This window comes from Acipenser ruthenus, chromosome 20 (assembly GCF_902713425.1).
Source record: "Acipenser ruthenus chromosome 20, fAciRut3.2 maternal haplotype, whole genome shotgun sequence".
NCBI lineage: Eukaryota > Metazoa > Chordata > Actinopteri > Acipenseriformes > Acipenseridae > Acipenser > Acipenser ruthenus.
In genome coordinates, this window is record NC_081208.1 from 30,153,887 (window position 1) to 30,175,333 (window position 21,447).

The window sequence follows — 21,447 nt, forward strand, 5'->3', positions numbered from 1 at the left end:
AACACAAGTTAACAATCCAATCCAATCCAATCCAATGCAATGCAATTTAATACTATATAATCCAGTACAATGCAATACAATATAATACTCTATAATTCAATACTATATACTGTAATAGAGATTTAAAGCATCTTCTGTGAAACACCTCTAAGTGCTCAACGTTAAAGAAAAGCCTTGTCAAACTAATAGATTTTATATCTTGATTAAATAATGTTCACTGTTGCCAAGTCCCGATACATTTCAGCAGAGAATCCCATAAACAGGGAGCGCGGTACCTGTGCGACCGGCCTGCCTCCCGCAGTTTTGAGCCGAGCCATTGGGATGGTCAATAGCGTGAAACAGTTCTATGCTTCAGACTTTACCTATTTACTTACTATAGTGTGCAATCTCCCTTGCACACAAGAAACACGGCTTGGGTTATTTTCGAAACCTTATTGGGTTATTTTATGTATGTATTTATTTTTTGCTGTGTAAATAGATATTGTGGATGCTTCGCATAGTGAAATCTGCTGGCATACTGTGTTGGGACTGTGTTAAATAGCTTTATTTTGTGTTCTTTACCTCTCCAGTTCTTGCATACCATTCTAAGTTTAGAGCGTGTCTGCTAAAATCAAAACATTTTATTCCGTGTTGATAATCCGCCTCTGCTTATGAAGTTTTTCTTGGAACCGAAGATTCCACACTTTATGAGAATTTTTTTTTTTTCTTCCTTGTCAAGATAGTCTTCGGCTGTTCAGCACTGACTAACTGTAACAACAATAATGGTTTATTTTAAAAAGAGGGGGCAGAAAGAGCCTGCAGTGGTTTTTAGAGTTGTTTTGTTTATAGACTTGGCTTTACTATTTATGAGTAAGTGTTGCATGATGACCAAACTTAGGTTTCACTGTAAAATATTATGAGTTGATTGAGCTCAGACGATCGTGCGTTTCATGGAAAATTAGAAAAGGAAGCTGAAAATACTTTAGTAAATCAGACTGCTTTTATAGGGTATTAATTACCACTTTGGCTACTAAACATTAAACAAAACATACTTTTAATACCCTTTTTCCTTTTGGAGCTGATGCATGTAGAATTATATAAAAATGGTTTTGCTGTCCTTATGTTATGTAAGTCAGTAACGGTTTCAGTGCAGTGTTCAAGCTCATTTAAAAAAAAAACAAAAAAAAAACCACCAGATTTCCCTGGCTGCCTTCACCTCTTCCTGAATGTTGTGATGATTTAAATAAGGTTTATATTTATTAACCCTTTCTAAAACATCCCTCAAGTATCTCTCTAGCCACTGAGAAATAGTTACAGTATTATTATTATTATTATTATTATTATTATTATTATTATAATTACTTTTTTTTTTAATAAGAGTTTTGTGAAGACCCCTTATTCGGAATCTCTTATTTTGGACTCTGTTGATGTAAACCCCAGCCTGGCTGGGTCCATAATATTTCTGGATCGCTTCTATACGAAGTAACCACGGAGAGTGAGTACATCACCTCCTACTCATCCATGCACTGTAATTCACACAACTCCCTGGAGCGCAGATGCCCGGGGGTGCGCTCCACAATCATAGTATTATGAAGAAGAAAGAATACAAATGTGTACAAACATAAGCACTGTAACTGGGTTTGGCTCTCAGATAAAACAGTACCTCTTGAGACCTAGGCTCGGCGAGTCTAGTAAAACACGGCTCCAGCCTGCCCAGCTCACCGGAGCCCAAGCAATCATGCTGTCCCAGGCTTGAACACTGCATTGCAATATCAATCATGCCTTCATCGTGGTGTGATGTCATTGCTGACTAGAACCTAACCCTTTCCAGTGTGCTCTGGTTTCAGTGGTGGAATGTGTACTGTGCTAATCCAAGCTTTTCCAGAGCTGGTAACACTCCTTCAGCGGGCGTTGATTTATACCTGACAAGCTACATGTGTTTACTACAGTGTAGCAGCTACACTAGTATGCAGGCAATTCATTGGACATGCAATTAGTGACCACACTGCTGCTACTTGGAGATCGGATGTGAGGCACCGTGCAAATAAAAGTAACCCTGTTACTGCTGCTGAATGACAAGAGTTGGAAACTGAACCCTTATTTACTGGTTTCCTATTGTGTACTGCAATTGATTTCATTTAAGAGTTTTTACCTTAAAGGGGCCTTAAATGGACTCCTTTGTCCTTTGAATGATCATTTCAGTCTTTTGAACCAGCAGAGCCATTTGAAAGCCACTAAACTGCCCCTCTGACCAGGCCAGACCAGCACTGACAACTGCTGTCAATTCCAGCAGGTTACACCTTCTGGTGTGGTTTAATAGTACAGACACTGTGCCTGGTATTGCAGTATAATCAAAGCCCCATAAAGCAGAGTGTTACCCCTGATGGAATATGGGGTTGTTAACTTGTCTGAAGTTGCTTGCCCACCTTGGATATCCAGCCTTGGTTTCTGTGGATGGGTTCCTAGCTCCCTCTATAATCTGCTTGTTACTAACATCGCTGATTTATCATTCAGATCATCTTCTCACCGCCCTGGTCCTTTCTCTAGGGGGCGCTCATTCGTCAGTCATTATGTGCCACCTCTGGGCATTGGGAGAAGGTCTAGACTTTCTAGCGGTCAGTCGGTGTCCGGGGAAGCTTCTCCCACCTCTGCCAGGTTTGTAAACTGCATCTTCCTACCATTTCTCCAATGAACATGAATTGTCACCTGACATGCTTTTAATCACGTCAAACCAATCAGTCATTTCTCTAACCATTTCTCTTTGGCAAGGGTGAGCTGGCCATCGTCATTCAGACAGGATGCATGACTGCCTTTGGGGTTTTTTACTGTGTGTTCTAAGAAGTTTGTTAAGGTTCTTATCAAACACATACCAGTTCCTATAGTACATTGTATCATGTACTAGCTTGAGCTTGTTTGATATCTTAAGGACAGTCAAGCAAATAATGACAATTAATTTATTCATTAATTAAGTGTGTAGCAGGGATGATCCATTCCTGGTTTTACTATGAGTTTTTCAAAAGACACGCCTGAACTTGTTACCTATACACTGTGGCTAATCCAGCTCGTAGTAAAGCCTGGAATGGGTGAAACTGCTGTGCAATAGGAGGGTCATGTTGTTTCAGGTCATTCGGATGCTGGATGCACTCCGAGGGGTATCTAGGGTAAATCTCTTTTCGTTTGATACTGTAGGCTTCAGTTTCTTGAGCCACACATATTTAACAAGTCGGTTGCCTTGCCTTTATCAAACACTTTGCATCACAAACAAAAACCTACTGCAATGGCTCCTAAGTGTTACAATTTGTCAGGATAAGTATTAGGTATCTCCCTATATGCACTCTATATGCAAACATTACATGTAGTTTTCAATATATTAGTTGGGGAAGTCTGATTTGCATTCAGAAACGCACTCTCTGAGGCAACGATACATGCATTGAAAACAGTTCTTTAAACGTTCCATGCTGGGTCTGGGAAGGCAAACAGGAGCAACACACAGAATCCTCTGGCGTGAAAGACAAACAGAGTGTGTCAGTGTTGCACTGACAATCCCAAGAGAGAGAGAGCAGAGAGGGGGGAGAGAGAGAGAGAAAGAGGCTGACAGGAGACTGTTTTGTCTGGAGATATTGAAGGACCCTTGATTCAGTTCTCCAGTGTTGGATTTGTGCACCATTGCAATGCTGGCTCCTCTGCTTCACCTTGCTTTCACCTATCTGCAGCCCTGCTTTCCAGGACGCCTCTCCCAACAGGAGCCAGTCGGATCTGCACTGCACTCAGCCGGCGCCGGAGAAGGAGGGCACAACTTCTGAAAGAGGCATTTTCAAGTAAGTCGCTTGCAATGAGTACATTTCTATGTACTTTAGTAACTAGTAAAGCTGGCAGATAGACAGATTCTATTCCTATATGTCATTTTACACAGTATAGAAAATACATATTTTATAAACGTGTTTATTTCTGAAGTTGCCGGGGATCAAATCTGAATTTCATAGTGTTAATCAAAGTGTTTCTTCTCTACAAAATGCTTGACAGATTCTCATTAATTGTTTGATTAATTGAGTTTTATGCACCTGCCTAGACCAGAACATGTCATTCTAAAGAACAGCCGTGTGCATTTCTAAAAAGATACGTGTTTCACAATTATATAGAGGTGTTTTTTGCAATTACATGAGGTATGTATTCAAGGAAGTCCTATGAAGTTTTTTCATTGTCATTAAACAAATCCATGAAGCTGCTGAACAGTCACTGCTTCTCCTCTTATGCTCCTGTAAGTGCAGACAAGTCGGCAAGGGTTCCATTGGTTTTTACTATTACTGCACCCCAACAGCGTTTAACCATTACATTTCCAGGCTGCTGGTTTTGTTAAGCAATACACTGTATTACGAGGAGTTTGCTAAAACACTCAACGCTCCTCCTTCTTGGCTTTCTCTGCCATGTACTACATAACTTTTTTATTCTCTTTTCTTTTACTGATGTCTGTTTTTTGTTCCGTTTCTTTCTGTCCTTCTTTCTTTCCCTTTATAACGTTTGGCTTCAACCCTAATCTCTTTGCTTACTGCTATGCCATCCAACATTCCTGTCTCCTGCAAACTGCTTTTCCTTTTACAGACTGCACCAAACTGACTCTGCCTGGTAAGTAGAAACAGCATGCCCAAAGAATGTGTGATTATTGCACACCATTGTGAGACCTTGTCATTTTGGGGGAGAACATTTAAAAATATATATATATATATATATGTGTGTGTGTGTGTATATTTTAAACTCCAAGCAGCAAGAACCGGCTGGAGCAGCAATGCAACACGTGGCTTTGGTTAGGAAGGCTATAATCAGCTTGATTATTGGCCATTAAATTAGCCCATGCTGGGGGATTTCCAAACCCCCCAAAAAACTGCAGAACCGGTAAAAAGAATCGTGCTGAGAGTGTTTTACTGCTATTGGCATTTTGGTTTTCTTTCCATGCTACTTATTATTATTATGACAGTTCATTATAAATGAGAGATTTTTTTTTAGATTTAACTTATTTGGTTAATTGATTAAATGAGAACAGCATTAGACATGTCTTGCATTCTAAACTTTGCCTGTTTTTTTGTTGGTACCTGTAAAACATTCCGATTGATATGGCAATGACATGCTCTAAACCTGTATTGATTTTCTACACCGTGAAACAAATAGTGTTCTCGGTTGCTCCTAATTTACTTTAAGGCATTTATTCAACTAAGAAAGAAAAGAAAACAATGGAACTTCATGGCAGTCTTTAAACCCCTAAAGTTGTCAGTAAAATGTGATTGCGTGACGGGTGCAGACTGGTTCAGCACGCAGCTTGTGTTGGCTTCTAATCTCCGAGCACTGTGGCTCAGCGCAGCTTTCATCTTTCAGCATTGCGTTTATACAGCTTCCTGTCTCTCTGACTCTCCTCCTCTGCTGTTTTCTGACCAAGGATATTACTTTGCAAGTTGTGTATGTGTTACGCTAATTGTTTAGTGGAGAACACGATCAGAACTGCAGAGAGACATCGTGCTTGCAGCCAGTGTCGTCAGGGGTAGATTCTGCAGGGTTCAACAACTGGAATTGCATTGAATTGTTGTAATATAAATGTGCAGAATTAGATTAACACAACCAGGGATACACTGTGACAGTCTAGCTCGTGGTGTACTTGCTCATAGTTTTTAATAAAAATAAATTGATTCCTATTAAAGACAGGAACAGTGTTAACTGCAGTATTCAAATGTAAACCAGAGCTGTATCTACAGAAGTCATATAGCAGCAAGTTATAAAAACGGTTTAAAGCCATCATTCCCATTCACAAGTTTAAACTCCCCAGATATTCTGATAAAGTGTCGTAATAATTACCCGGATATTGACAGCATGGAGATCGTCAATGCGTGCGTATGCTGTATATAATGCCATTTATCACAGGCAGTGTGTTTTTAGAGAAACGTTTCAGAGGTTTTCAATACAGTGTTTTTTTTTTTCTCAGGACAGAGGAGGTTTGTTCTGTAAATACAGATAAACCTGTCCTAAGAAAGTTTGAGTAAGTACTGGAGTGCAGAAATGGTTGTGGGTTTAATGTGCATGACGTGGTTTAATTTTGCTTCCAAAACATGCTTCCTTTTCTCATGAGGGCCGGGGCTTCAGTCAGATTGTTACCAAAAAAGCTGTGAGCTCCCCATCGTTCTGAACACAGGAATTAGGAATCCCACAGAAGTGATTACTGCTGATAATGCATGCATCATTTTTAAAGAGTGCTAACGAAGAGCGTTACAGCGATTTTCTTCACCTCATTTTAGCACTAGCATTGTTTTTGCTGCTCACCCTTTCTTCTGTTGAAGGTGGGTTGGTTCTTTGCTTGTATGTTTTGGAATGGGCAAAGACAACATTGTAAATGTGACCTACAGCACAGGTAGCAGGATGCAGCAGTTTATCTACAGCCTTGCATTTGAAATATTGACAGTGTTAATAAAGCTATGAAGAGGTAAGAAAATCGATTTTTAAAACCTCGTTTAGAAAATCGATTTTTAAAACCTCGTTTAGAACTCCTTTTAACAGCTAACCATTTACATCACTGACCTCCACCTCCCCTTTATTCATTTAGAGATTTCTGGAACGAACAGCCCAGAACAGTCTAACAGAATATCTGTCTCTTATTGGCAGGCTGTTTAGGCACCACTGCCATCTATTGGTCCTACAGTACACCTATAAAAATAAGCCATTGTGTTCAATCAACCTGGGCTGCATTGCTAGGCTCTTGGAAACAATCTGACTGCAACAGGCTCTGGATCGCTTCTGTGGTGGACTGGCGGTGCATTTGGGGTAATTTTGAATCCAGAATCCAGATGTTTATTTCTCTTGTACCGGTGCTTGCTTTCCACAATCTAAAAGGGGAATCGCATATATTCCTTGTGAAATAAGTTATGACAGTAAAAGCGCTGTTCTTGTCCCTTTTTATGCAGTCCTTGGAAAGAGAACGGTAAGACCAATTAGTGTGTCCAAGTGAATTACTCCCGATTTGATAAGCTGATAGAGTTAGTTCTCCTTGATTTTGTTGCCAAGCCCCCCTCTCCCCCCCCCCCCCCTTGCCCCCTCCTTGACTTCCAGTTAACCCAACGCCCAATCCCTGTTGATGGCTTAAGGGATGAATGAGGGATCATGCATGCAGTATGATATCTAGTGGGGAGACGTTTCCGGCTACAAGTGATATTTTGGGAGGTTTAGATACCCCTTTTCTGGCATGGCTTGATTTTGTTTTTATTTCAATCTTGCAGAAATCGCTTTTTGCAAAGCCTCACTGCCACCCAAAGGGAGAAGGACAGGAAAAGGCTGTCGCTCAGTAAAGGGAGGCTGGATACTTCTCAAGAAGTGTCGTCATCCCCAGACATTGTGGTCACCCCCCCGAAGGGCCGCGACTCGCCAAGTGGTTTTAATGAAGGTAAACGCTTATTTTATTCATGAGTGTAAAGCTAGTGCTGATGTGAGAGGCGCTTTTCTGAAAGATGAGAACTAGAGGGGTTAAAAATGATTAAAAGATTAATCGATCAGGATAGCTAGAATCGATTCATCAAATCAGCCTTAGACAAATTACATTTAATAAAGCAAATACTAAATGCAAAGTCAGCACTTTATAAAATACCTTCAGTCAGTCTAAAAATATGAATGCTTTTTCTGAAGCGGCTGTCTTTGTGCTGTTATTTTAAAATATTTTTTTTTTACTGAATGTACAAGACTATTATTACTGTATCACGGTTTTCTTATTTGTGAAAAACCTGGACTGCAATTTGAATAATTTTAAATAAATTGCTTTACACTGCTTTGTTTAATCTATTCAGGGGTGCTGTCATAGACAGAGGAGAGTCACACCACTGTCCTTTCAATAGCACAGCAGTATGAAACTATTCGCCTGTTCTTCCATCCTTATGCAGTCTGCTGCTCAGACCCAGTGAACGTTTCTCACATTAACACGGTTCAATAAAGTATGTAGTCTTCCACGCAGCACCTTTATGTGTGCAAGCTTAAAGACCCACGTGCTGGTGTCTCAAAACCTGTGTTCGGTTACTCCCTGGTCAGCAACAAGAAGAGTTCAAGTTTGGCAGTGTAAGGAATCCCAGAATCGATTTATCGAAATGTTTTCCAGTAAAGTTCACTTTAATTAACACATGTGTTGAGTGATCCAGCTCTGAAAAACATGTTTGCGAAGTGCGTTGATTTTGATTTGCTAGCATTTCCGTTTCTTGTTGCTACCAGGAAGGAAGAGGTGTTCAGTTTATATAAGTTTAATTTGTACCGCTGCCAATGGGCATCAACAAATGGCAAGGTCATTACAGCCAATGCTACGTGATGTGATTACAGAGCAGAACTGAATTTCCCATGAAGTGTTCTGACCTCTCGTGACTCAGGAAGCTGAACAGTGATTATTTCAGAGTTCTTTTTTGAGATGTAAATTAGAGCAGGGGGCCCTTGGAAGCTGAGGGTTTGGAAAGCTGTGAATGAGCTTTAAACAGAAGAAAGCAGAGAAGGGACCGGGAGAGACCCATTTACATATTGCTGTAAGGAAATCTTGTTGGGGGGCCATTAACAAAAATAAGAATCTCCGAACGTGATTGAACTGAAACAGTTACCACCCTCTAGGGCCTTTTTCATCTCTTATAATCTTTGTAAATCGTTCCTATTCATTGAAAAAATAAATATATACGAAATTCTTTTCTCCATTCACAAATAATCCAGATTTGCCTTTTCGGTTGACTGAAATGAAGACCATGTGAATGAAGTTTGATTAATTTACTATTTAGCTGGAAAAGAATAGTTTTTATAAAGGAAATCATTAGTTCATGACTTACACAGAGTGAATGCAGAACAGTATTATTTGGGATTCAAGTAGGGTCAAGCAGGACCTTTATCCTATATTTAGTTTCTATTCATCATAACACATCTTTTATTATTCAATTTCCATTTTCATTGACAAGAGGAAATAAAATGAGATGGTGAGAATACAGTTATTGTGCGTTTTAAAGAGCTTGTGGTCCTGAGCCGTGGAGATGTCCTGAGATGGCAGAAGAGCAACGAGGTGTGTCTGTGTTTGTGTGTTGCAGGCGGGGAGCGTCTGAGTGCGAAGGAGCGGCAGAGGGAGGCGGCGAGCGAGAAGGAGCCGTGCTCAGCCTCCTCCTCCTCCTCCTCGGCCAGCAGCACCCTGGAGCGAGAGGACAAGGCAGGCGCCAGACAGCCGGCACATAATGACCCAGGCAAGAGATTGCATCTCCCCTCAGCCAGCCCCGCCAGGGTCCCACGAGAGCATCAACCCCCTTCCCCTCAGCCAGCCCCGCCAGGGTCCCACGAGAGCATCAACCCCCTTCCCCTCTCCCCTCAGCCAGCCCCGCCAGGGTCCCACGAGAGCATCAACCCCCTTCCCCTCTCCCCTCAGCCAGCCCCGCCAGGGTCCCACGAGAGCATCAACCCCCTTCCCCTCTCCCCTCAGCTAGCCCTGCCAGGGTCCCACGAGAGCATCAACCCCCTTCCCCTCTCCCCTCAGCCAGCCCCACCAGGGTCCCACGAGAGCATCAACCCCCTTCCCCTCTCCCCTCAGCTAGTCCTGCCAGGGTCCCACGAGAGCATCAACCCCCTTCCCCTCTCCCCTCAGCCAGCCCCGCCAGGGTCCCACGAGAGCATCAACCCCCTTCCCCTCTCCCCCAGCCAGCCCTGCCAGGGTCCCACGAGAGCATCAACCCCCTTCCCCTCTCCCCTCAGCTAGCCCTGCCAGGGTCCCACGAGAGCATCAACCCCCTTCCCCTCTCCCCTCAGCCAGCCCCGCCAGGGTCCCACGAGAGCATCAACCCCCCTTCCCCTCTCCCCTAGCCAGCCCTGCCAGGGAGGTAGGATGAAATCAGTTTGCACCATCGTGTTCAACCAACATGAAAAATGAAAGAACAAAGCAAATAAAGCTAAAGGTTCATTTGAAAATGCAGCACACATTGTGCAGGTTACTGAGTGCTTATACAGGTAGATCCTGCCCCACTCCACCCCCTCCCTATACTCTAGAGTACAGTACATCCACGCAGCTGAGGAATTCAAGCTGCTGTCTGAATGCAGTCAGAATCACAGTGCAGTAGGTGTAGTGCACACAGTGCTGAGTTTATTAGTGCAGGGTTCGCTTGATAGCGCTACGGTGTGAACCTGTCAAGCATTCTTCAGCACATTCACAAGCTCCTGGTTCCACATTATCTTCACTATCTAACAACATTTAGTTTGGCAGCTTTCTCGTTTTTAGAAGAACAATCACTGAGGGAACGAGAGTTTTCTATTCTGTTTACAATTCAGTGTATATATATATATATATATATATATATATATATATATATATATATATATATATATCCATGAAGAAGAGCTAATACTCTTTCTACAGAGACGTTCTGTGTGTTTCTTGTAGAAGGATGCATTGTGTTTTTGTATGCATTGCAGATCAATTGTTCTGGAGAGGATTCATTTAAAAAATGAATTTAAATAAATAAATAATCCAATTGGCGAGGCAGGTTTTCCAAACCCTTGAACAATGTAGCAATGGTGTTGTGTATAACGTGTATGACTTTGTATTACTGAAACTGTCCAATCGTTAGTGCATCCCTCTCTTTAATGGCTAGGGTTAAGCATTTGAATTGCCTTGTTACAGTGTGCTGTCAATCCCTTTGTTTAACCATTCGTTGCATGTTGTTTGTGGTGCGTAATCTTCCAAAATTAGATTTCTGTAGATTGCATTTGTTTGGGTATAGTGGCAATAGGCGGCTTGATAATATCGGCTGGTCTCTGGGAGCCTGGCCAGACTAGTGACTCCCTAGCCCAGAGGCAGGAAGGTACCAGCAATGGGACAGCAAGCATGCAAACTGTTTAGATCAGGGTGAGGTCAAAGCATTTACTTGCTTGTGCACCAGCAGCACATTGTTTGTTCTTGTATTTAGTTTTTGATCCACCACACAACGAGTTTATTCCCCAGCAGTCAAGCTGTGAGTGGATCCAGCGGCGGAGCAGAGACTTTCTCGTTCGTTAGTCCCGTTCTTTTAAAATGGTAGCTTGTGGAAACACAGGAGTTTGTCCGCATGCTGCTCATTACTCGGGCAAGTATCTCAACTCTCACGTTTGTTCAGGATGTTTTTTTTACTGGAAGGCTGGGTAACTTGGGTACATGACAGGACCTTCTTCAGTCATGGTTACTAAACTGCAAACACTTTAGTAGACATCTCCAGTTGGTGTGTGTGAAAAAGATACTTCGATTAAAGGTTCAGTGTCCTTTTTTTAAAAGACTGTTTTTTCTTTTATGTATACTGAAACTTTCCTATGCTCTTAATTGTACTGTAATTCTTGGTATGTATTTTTGTATACAATTGTAAGTTGCCCTGGGTAAGGGCGTCTGCTAATAATAATAATAATAATAATAATAATAATAATAATAATAATAATAAAGTATGCAACACTTATTAGACTGTTTCATTGTGTTTTGTTTCTTAATAATAATTAGTGCAGCTTATATGTGTCAAGTATTGAAGCTTGAACTACAGTAGCTCAGGTTGCTTGAATTATGACTGTATGGTTGAACCACTGCAATAGACAAATGGGACGACAATAAATATAAGGGGAGCATATCAGTCATTTCTGTGTCTACTGCATCTCAGCCTTTCTCTATCCCTTGCTGTGTGATTCTAGAGGTGCAGCTCTTCTGAGTGCCTGTTGTGTAACTGTGTCGTGTCTTCTGCTCGGCTGCAGGTCAAAGCCTCCTTCGGCAGAGCAGTCTGGATCAGCACAGCACCCTTTCCAGTGACAGGAAGTTCATGCTCGACATGCTGTACTCCAGGAACAAAACCGGGGCCCTGAAGACACCCCAGAAGGCTGAGAAGGTCAGGCAGGAGGAGGGCGAGGCGGTGGTGGAGGAGGAGGAGGAGGAGAAGGAACCAGGAGAGGGTCGGAAGCCTTCCAGCAAGGCCCGCAACCAGCAGAGCAAGGAGAGCCAGCAGAGACCGGAGATGGAGAGCATGGCGGGGAGCGTGAGGGCGGCCAAGGAGAGGCTGAATGAGGAGCAGCAGCAGCCCCGAACCCTTCGAGCGCAGTACAGCATCGACGCCGAAATCAACTCCAAGAACCTGGAGAAGACCCTCATGAACCCCTTGTCGAGGGACAGCGAGTGCATGTGGGACCAGCTGGAGACACGCTCCAGGAAGCTGAAGATCAAGGACCTGGACTTCTCAGACCTGCTTGAGGATGAGGACATTGACGTCTTGGACATTGGCGCTTACAGCTCGGGGGTTACAAACAGGGTCCCCCCTCCTCCCCCCACTCTTCTGGGCAGCACTGGCATCCTGCCACCCCCACCACCTCCTCCCCCTCCCCCTGGCCCACCGGGCATGTATCTTCCGCCCCCACCCCTACCCCCTCCCGGCAGCAGTGACCTCTCCTGCCCCCCTCCCCCACCTCCACCCCCAGGCCTGTGCATGTCCCCCCCCTTAAAGACTGAGGACAGCACCTTCGCCAAGAAGAGGAAGACCGTGAAGCTCTTCTGGAAGGAGCTGAAGCAGTCGGAAATCCCCAGGAAGTGTACGTTCGGAAGGGGCACAGTGTGGGCCTCCCTGGACAAGGTGACTGTGGACACTGCCAAGCTGGAGCACCTGTTTGAGTCTAAAGCCAAGGAACTCCCTAGTGCTAAGGTATATACTGTGCATTTAAGTCAGGGCATGACATTTAAAGATGGTGGTTCACTAATCCTCACTGGGAGACTGGAAAGAGAACTGGGCTAGCTCTCAGAGGTTCAACACTAACAGCGTGTAGCCGATCAGGCTCTTTCATACTCCTTCACAGTCTACATGAGTGCTACTGCAGCAGAGCGTGTTCAGAGGTACCGGTTGCTCAGTGCATGTGTGGTAGTGTAAGTGATCAAGAATTGGCACAATACAAATCTTGAATGAGCATAAACACTGTGTGCCCTGTTTTTGAAGGAGAGTAACATTATTATTTCTATAACATTATTTCTTACTACTTTTCATCCCGTTACGTTTTGTTTTATTCCTGTCTTGTTACCTAACAATAAATGTAGATCTTGGTCTGATAGTATCAAACAGTGTAATAAATCAGTAAAGTTTGCACAATGCAGACATGCAGGCAATATCTTTTTAATTCTTATATGTTAGTTATTAGGTTTGGAGTTGATTCAGGTGGCGTTTTCTTTTATATTAGTTTACTTGTTTTGTGTGGTGCATGAATGCTGATTTGTTTAATGGTTTTAAATGGAATAGCATGTCGTTTGTTGATGAATGTTTTAGATGAGATATTTAGCATTTATATAGTCTTTAATCTACATAGCATCTCCAAAGCGCCACACAAATCAAGTGAGCCATTGAGCTCCTGCTTTTAGAGAGTGGGTCTCTGACTCCCACTGTGTGTGAAGTACTTCTTACTTATTCATTGTGTGTTTTCTTTCTACTTTCCTGTTTCAGAAAGGAGCTGAAATTAAAAAGCAGACAATAGTTGTACTGGATCCCAAGAGAAGCAATGCAATTAACATCGGGATGACGGTGCTGCCCCCAGTTCACATCATTAAGACAGCCGTTCTCAACTTCGATGAATTTGCAGTTAACAAGGAAGGCATTGAGGTAGGGGTTGAGGGGAAACCTTTCGAGTGGGAATCTGAAGTGTCCTGCTTCTGAATGTGCACCCTTGACTGAGAGCGCTAGAACCACAAAGAACACTTTCAAAGCTGTTGCATTGAGCTGATTGATATTGACGTTGGATTTTGCGTGAGCATCATAATCCTTAGGCATGATGTCACACTAATAGTGAAACTAATTTTATCAGCAGCTATTCATGATGTGTCCATTTTGCTATTGATCAGCATTACTTCGAGCATTTTTTTTTATGGTGCAGATTTTTTTAACTGAACAGTGCACAGTCAATTCATGAATTCAAATTGAATATCCACTCTCTTGTTTCCAGTAACGTTTCCTCGTTGTTTAAAACAAATGGATCACCCCCGACTTCCTGCTCTGCCTTCACAGAAAATCCTGACCATGGTCCCGACAGACGAGGAGAAGCAGAGGATCCAGGAAGCTCAGCTGGCCAACCCTGACGTTCCTCTGGGCACCGCTGAGCAGTTCCTGCTGATGCTGTCCTCCATCAGCGGCCTGACCACCAGGCTGCAGCTCTGGGCTTTTAAACTGGACTATGAGAGCATGGAGAAGGTAAGAGGGGCCGAGACACTGGCTCATAGGAGACGGCTTCAATTGAAACACAATGCAGGCAGGCAGGCACTTCATGACTCAATCAACCAACCATAGGACCAGCTGAGAACATGGAGAAGGTAAGAGGGGCCGAGACACTGGCTGATAGGAGACGGCTTCAGTTCAAACACAATGCAGGCAGGCAGGCACTTCATAAATCAATCAACCAACCATAGGACCAGCTGAGAACAGGTTCTGATTTGCAGGAGAGTTGTACTGGCTAAATATCTAAAGTCTGGAGTGTAGACCTTGGTTGAGCATTTTTGTGTGCAGATCTCCACTACTGAATTTAAAGCTGTAAGCATGCACTGTTTATATATATATATATATATATATATATATATATATATATATATATATATATATATATATATATATATATATATATATATATATATATATATTTTAATGCTTATTTCAGTTTCTCTTCTTTTTTCTTATGTAGGAGATTGCAGAACCGTTGTTTGATCTGAAGCTGGGAATGGAGCAGCTTGCAAAGAATAAAACTTTCAAAAACATTCTGGCAACGCTGCTTGCAATTGGAAACTTCCTCAATGGTTCCAATGTAAGTATTTTTCTTAGTTTTGAAGTGCTTAAAGCCAGTAGGAGCTTTGCAATCGAGTGCATTTTAATGTGCGCTAATTCTTACATATGAATTCAAACCGTGGAGACAGCCGTTTCAGAGGTGGTGTATTTTATATACGTTTTGCAATTTTTAAACATATATTTTTTGATAGTCTTTTGTGTTATCGATATAGTTCAGTTAGTAGTGGTCATATAGATTTCAATGCAGTGTTTAGTGTATATGTATATACATGTGTGTATATATACTGGTACTTTTTTTTTTTTCTCTCTCCAGGCCAAAGGCTTTGAGCTGAGCTACTTGGAGAAAGTGACCGAGGTTAAAGACACAGTGCACAGGCAATCTCTGCTGTACCACACCGCTAACTTCGTAGTGGAGAACTTCACAGAAACATCAGATGTGTATTCTGAGATCGCAGCCATCACACGCTCCGCTAAAGTAAGGGCAGTGGCGCGGGTAAAAACAATTGCATCTAATGCGTCTGAAATGATGGACCTCTATATATTACATTCAAGGGATCATTTGTAAATAGAAAAAATAGAACCTTTTTATTACAGTTGGAACATTTCTGTTTTTATTCATGCTGAGGCATCATAATGTAATGTATAAAGGTAATTATATGCTGGGCTATTTGCCTGCAGTCAGCGCTCCCATTGGGCTCTGGAAAGAGAATGCTGCTTGTTTCTCACCAGGTGGATTTCAGTCAGCTGTCGGAAAGTCTGGTTCAGCTGGAGAGGAAGTGCAAGACGTCCTGGGACAACCTGAAGGTGATCGCCAAGCATGAGAGCAAAGCCGCACTGAAGAACAAACTGACGGAGTTCCTGAAGGACTGCACCGAGCGGATCATCATCCTGAAAGTGGTGCACCGCCGCATCATCAACAGGTACAGGACACCCGCTGGGGGCGTTCAGGAGCGGAGCCACTCGGAGAGACAGCATTTCTCCAATCCAGAAAGCAAAAAAGCAAACCACGGCTAAACTGTGCATTCCAGAAAACATCATAATCTCACTTTCAGAGCAGCAGGACCATGAATCATTCAGAATGATTTCAAATCTTATATAAAGGAAAGAGAATGAGATTGATAATGAAGAATGTGACTGCTTACTGTATAAAGTGCTTGTGGTCTTGTTTCATTCTAGCTGTTTCAAATGGGTGAGGGGTTAAAGGAGATTATCCTGGTGTCTAGTGGGCAGTTGAACACTTTATTAAAGCAGTTTTGTTGCTCGCTTGCTTGTTTGTTTGTGTTGACCGTGTGCTTTCCCCTCCCGGCTCGGCAGGTTTCATTCATTCTTGCTGTACCTCGGGCAGCCCTCTCACTCGGTGCGGGACATGAAGGTGACGCAGTTCTGCAGGATCATCAGCGAGTTTGCTCTGGAGTATCGCACCACGCGGGAGAGGGCCCTGCAGCAGAGGCAGAAGAGGGCTGCATACCGGGAGAGGAACAAGACCCGAGGCAAGATGATCACAGAGGTGAGCAGGGGGAACTGGGCCTGCTTTAGAAGCGCAAATGAACACCTTATTGAAAGTGTTGAACGAGGGATAATGAGCTCACAACCATACATTTAGAAAGAACATTACTAGTATAAAGGGTTCTGATAGAACTGCATTATTATTTCTTTTCATTTTTGTGTTTTATCATCATTATTATATCATGCTTGCATTCATTAATTATTTCATTTTTGTGTATTATTATTATTATTATTATTATATCATAATAATAATAATAATAATAATAATAATAATAATAATAATAATAATAATAATAATTGTGTGTATTATTATTATCATTTTTTTATGTTATTATTATTATTGGTGGTGCTGCTGCTTTTCCCATCCTTTCGTTACTCATGGCATTTCCTCTCCTCTCCAGACGGAGAAGTTTTCCGGTGCTGCTGGCCCCCCGGCTCCCGTGTCGGGTCCCAGCTCCCAGCAGCAGCAGGGCCAGGCAGACGAGGAGCACGAGAACATGAAGAACCTGCTGATCCCGAGCAGGGAGCCCAGCGGCACGCGCCGGAGCAGAGGCTACTACAGTAAGAGCAGCGAGCAAGACCAGCACTGCACACAGCACACACTGCAGGGCTGCTTCCACACACCCTGAGCACCACCCATCTAGGACTTGTGTGAGCTTAGGCACGCTTGTCCTGTACTGCTGCTGATCAGGGTCTGTGAAACCAGATTACAGACCCTGAGGAACACTAATCTCACACTGCCTTCCCGATGTTAACTTTAGGTAGTGCTGATCAGGGACTGTGAAACCAGATTACAGACCCTGAGGAACACTAATCTCACACTGCCTTCCCGATGTTAACTTTAGGTAGTGCTGATCAGGGACTGTGAAACCAGATTACAGACCCTGAGGAACACTAATCTCACACTGCCTTCCCGATGTTAACTTTAGGTAGTGCTGATCAGGGACTGTGAAACCAGATTACAGACCCTGAGGAACACTAATCTCACACTGCCTTCCCGATGTTAACTTTAGGTAGTGCTGATCAGGGACTGTGAAACGTTAGATAACCCTACTGTACACTGCGCTGCATTTTGTATTGTGTGTGTGTGTAGTGTGTGTGTGTGTGTGTGTGTGTGTGTGTGTGTGGCAGTGTGTATAGTGGAGGTTCCAGTATGCATGTCACACTATAGAGGTTCTCGTATATATGGAGAAGTTGTGATGAAATTTGGTTAGGACACTTCAGAATCTCTGTGTCTGCAGCTGTTTTTTCTATAGCTGTCCCGTCATTCTGTTGCTGCTAATCTAAAAAATATAAGGGCTGGCATACTATTGTATCAATCCATTTCACCTTTGCATTCCTTGATTCTCTCATTTTATTATTTTTCTTTTTTTTGTTGTTGTTGCTAGGTTTAGGTAGAACTAGTCCATCCAATTCGACAGTGTCAAAGGAGGACAGTTCGGGTTCACAGGACGATGCTACTGATGAAATCATGGATCGTTTGGTTAAGTCTGTTACGCAAAACCCTAACCAGAGACCGTTGACCCCGAAAGAGAGGAAGAGGTCCCGGGCAAACAGGAAGTCGAGTGAGTGTCCCCGTATCTTGCCTGTCACTTGCTATTCTTAATTCAAATAAGTAAATTAAAAAAGATTATATAAGCATGAAAGGTTATCTGTCTCGGCACGTGCCATAGCTTTATTTATTCGTACTTAATAATATACTTATCCAAGCCTTTATTATTATTATTATTATTATTCATAATAAATTACTTTGATGGCATTTATTTGTTGCTCTTTTTTTTTTTTTTTTTTTTTCTAGTTAGATTTTTTTCCTTTGTAATCATGGGTGGGATTCCCAATTCTATAAATCAGGAATGAGAACTCTGCCTGTAATGCTCCCTTTGGAGTGATGTTATCCCAGTCTGCCTGATGCACTGCTTTGCATGGATCATTAGGAATGCTAAAACGTAAACCCTGAACTTCCTTTGTTTTTGTTTCTCAGTGAAGCACAGCGCAGCAGACTGGGTCTAGTTTCTGACCCTGCAATGGCCGATACTGTAATTAGATGCAAGATTGATACTGCATAGCATTGGCTCATTTCCCTTGTGTTTTTAATGCCATTTATTTTCTTTTTATAAAATGTGTATGTTTTGTAACACTAAAATGTGAGTGAAGATGTTGCATATCAGTATACTAAATGGTATTGTATCAGTGATTCAGTGAAATAAAGAATAACAAGCATAGATGTGCATTTTAGTTTATTACATTAGTATAGTGGCCTATACTTAGTATAGTTATCTTTCCTATACTACTAGAGCGCTCTGCGGTGTTGAGTGGAGTTCTCTTCCCTATACAACTAGAGCACTCTGCAGTGTGGAGTGGAGTTCTCTTTCCTATACTACTAGAGCGCTCTGCAGTGTTGAATGGAGTTCTACTTCTTAGAGTGGAGTTCTGCTTCTGCAGTGTTGATAGAATGCAAGCCTTGATCATCCACAATGTGTATGGTGACACTGATTGGTTCTTCTCTCTCCACAGTGCGGAGGACCCTGAAGAGCGGGCTGACCCCTGAGGTGGTTCAGGCTCTGGGGCTGACCAATGCCAGCGAGGTGTAACTGTGATGTGTTTAGAAGAAGGGGGGGTGGGGAGTTTGCATGGAATTAGGACGTGACTTTGCATTGACGCGGAGGAGTTTATGGAGCAGAGTCATTAATCACTAAAAAGAAAAGGGACATGGCTTCAAAGAGAGGTGTAGTATGTTCTGAAAAGCTTCCAGAAGGCTTTGGAATATGAAAGGTGCAAGAATATGCTTAATGGAAGACGTTTGGCCCAACCTTGACGTCATTGTAATTTCCTAAGGTGCTAAGCAGTTGGGTTGTGAACAAAAGAGGGGTCAGAAAAGCCTCAAAATGCAGGCTATTGCATTGAAGTGTTTGTGGGTGATAGTAATCCCATTCCTGTCATGCGCTTGCACAAGTCTCAGATGTGCAGTTTAGAAAGAAACACATGGTACAGCAAACATGTATCTTCATTTTAAAACTTGAGGTCTATTACACTGTTTCAACTCCTGACTGACATGTTTTGCAGCCAGAAATGTGAGGTGAAAATACCTCAGAAATCAAACAGCATCAGTTTTCCTTAAAAGGCATCCAAACTGAGAACGTCCCTGCACCTAGTGCAGATAGCACGTTCAGATGAATACCTTTGCTATGTGGTATTCACATTTGAGACCTACACAGCAAATGGAAGTTCAGGATGGGTAAGAACACTAACTACATGTCAGGGACGGAAATAAGACTCCTGTTGCATGGCAGTTTGACCCATTCCTGATTTTACTATGAGCTTGCTAACTATACACTGTGGCTAATCAAGCTCAAAGCAAAACCTGGAATGCGTGAAACAGCGATGCAGAAGGAGTCTTATTTCCATGCCCGCAGGTATTGTGTTATCTACAACCACTTCAAGCTACCAACATTAGACAGTGATGCAGTATTGTCATGATGATAACCCAAACCAATTACCCAGCTTGTGTTAAAGCCGCTGTCTCTCTTACATTTGCACATTTCGTTTTTTATAAAATAAAAACACAGTCCATTTTATATGGATATACATGTAATCTGTAATATGCCTTGATAGCTGGGTGCAGCCCCCAAACTATAGCATACTCCATACTGCTGATTTGTAAATAGATATACTGTAGTTCTCAGGAACCTGGTGTAAAGACTGTGCTTTATAATAACCAGTTTCATAACAGCTGTGATTGTGCAGTCTTGCACACACATGAAATGAATGCATTCTTCCTGGATAGCAGAGAGATAGTGTTGCTTCTGAAAGGAGCTTGCATGGATACAGTGAACAGCACACAGTACAGTGGTGTTTCAGTTACAGGGCTCTTCTGATGGCATGGACTGTGTTAGTGTATGGGTGGTACACATATCATGAAGCAATATGTTCATCCATAATGTGGATACAAGCATTTGCACTGGGAGTCTAATACTATTAGTCGTTGCAGTATTAACTCATATGTACCTGCATTGACAGCATCATGCATTGTGTTGTCTCCCGCTGCACTCTTTAGTATAAACTTAAACACATGTGTTCTGAAATCGATCAAGGATTGCAAATGGATTGATTGTGTGTGTTTACACTACGGATCTATGACTTTGTTTTCATGTTTGTTAAATAAACAGAACTCCGTAGGTAGTGCATAGTTTTATGAGCACATTTGGTTTAAAGATTCTGATTATTATATTTTTTATTTTTTGACAATGTGCTTTTTGAATGTTTTTTTTATATATATATAATGTATGTTAACCAAGCATTTATAAATATGTAAAAGCCTGATATATGTTGTTTTTTTGTGATTAAAGTCTGGAGTGTACATTTCAATGCATAGTTTAATATCTTTGTACAGTTTCCCCACGCAGCGAAAACGCACACAAACACACACACACACACACACACACACACACACACACACAGACACACACACTTCCCCACAGGGTGGCATTCGTCAGTGTTCCACAAGGTGGCAGTAAAGCTTTATAATCCCTGTTTTAATCCAGTTGTCAATTATTTGTATTGACAGTCTGTAAGAATATACTGTAATTCGCGAATAACCAGAACAGAAAAAGATAATTATTGCATTAATACTTTTGAAATAACGTTACATCTGATTTCGAACACTGACACAGTAGCACTTTTCATATATATTTAAATAATTAAGTTATATTGTGGAATACAATGTTCATAAGTAGACTAAACGATGGAGTTAGCCGAGTGAGCAAGACCATTCGTATAGAGCTGTAAGGAGGCGTGGAGAGCTCTCGAATGTAGCTGCATGAATGGAACGACCAGAGAGCCTCTGCGCATTCGATCAGTCAGTCGCGTCACAGTGACACGCACACCATTTCTCATAATAGTGTATAACATTAAATAACCGCACTTCTCTTGAGAGTATCTGGAATTCAGATCAAACAGAAGTTTTAAAAACTATCGACCAACCATAATTTGCCAATATAGAAATATAGGTGTAAATAAATAAATATTTTACACCTATATATTGCAATCATATGACATGGTACAGTACTGTATACTAGCATGTAGCATGTGGTACATCTAGTTGCTTTAACATTATTATTATTCTTTACAGTAGTCATATATGTGGAATGACAGGGATATAAGTCTGTGGAGGGATGGAGCT

General features: G+C 42.1%; 1 protein-coding gene across 3 annotated transcripts in view; it reads left to right on the plus strand.

The window, feature by feature from the left end:
* LOC117425592 (FH1/FH2 domain-containing protein 1-like) overlaps positions 1–20,633 on the plus strand; it is a 56,027-nt gene extending 35,394 nt beyond the window's left edge. Inside the window, exons 11-25 of one of the 3 annotated variants that reach the window (XM_034042642.3) lie at positions 2,527–2,634; positions 3,693–3,797; positions 5,948–6,001; positions 7,233–7,396; positions 9,054–9,203; positions 11,716–12,650; positions 13,437–13,592; positions 13,995–14,177; positions 14,662–14,781; positions 15,076–15,237; positions 15,492–15,682; positions 16,077–16,269; positions 16,670–16,829; positions 17,657–17,833; positions 18,783–20,633. In XM_034042642.3, coding sequence (XP_033898533.3) covers positions 2,527–2,634; positions 3,693–3,797; positions 5,948–6,001; positions 7,233–7,396; positions 9,054–9,203; positions 11,716–12,650; positions 13,437–13,592; positions 13,995–14,177; positions 14,662–14,781; positions 15,076–15,237; positions 15,492–15,682; positions 16,077–16,269; positions 16,670–16,829; positions 17,657–17,833; positions 18,783–18,859 — 2,935 coding nt within the window. In that variant the 3' untranslated portion in view covers positions 18,860–20,633. The remainder of the gene's footprint in view (positions 1–2,526; positions 2,635–3,692; positions 3,798–5,947; positions 6,002–7,232; positions 7,397–9,053; positions 9,204–11,715; positions 12,651–13,436; positions 13,593–13,994; positions 14,178–14,661; positions 14,782–15,075; positions 15,238–15,491; positions 15,683–16,076; positions 16,270–16,669; positions 16,830–17,656; positions 17,834–18,782) is intronic. The other 2 variants (XM_034042643.3, XM_058993897.1) reach the window with 2 other exon arrangements.
* Positions 20,634–21,447: the final 814 nt, after the last annotated feature.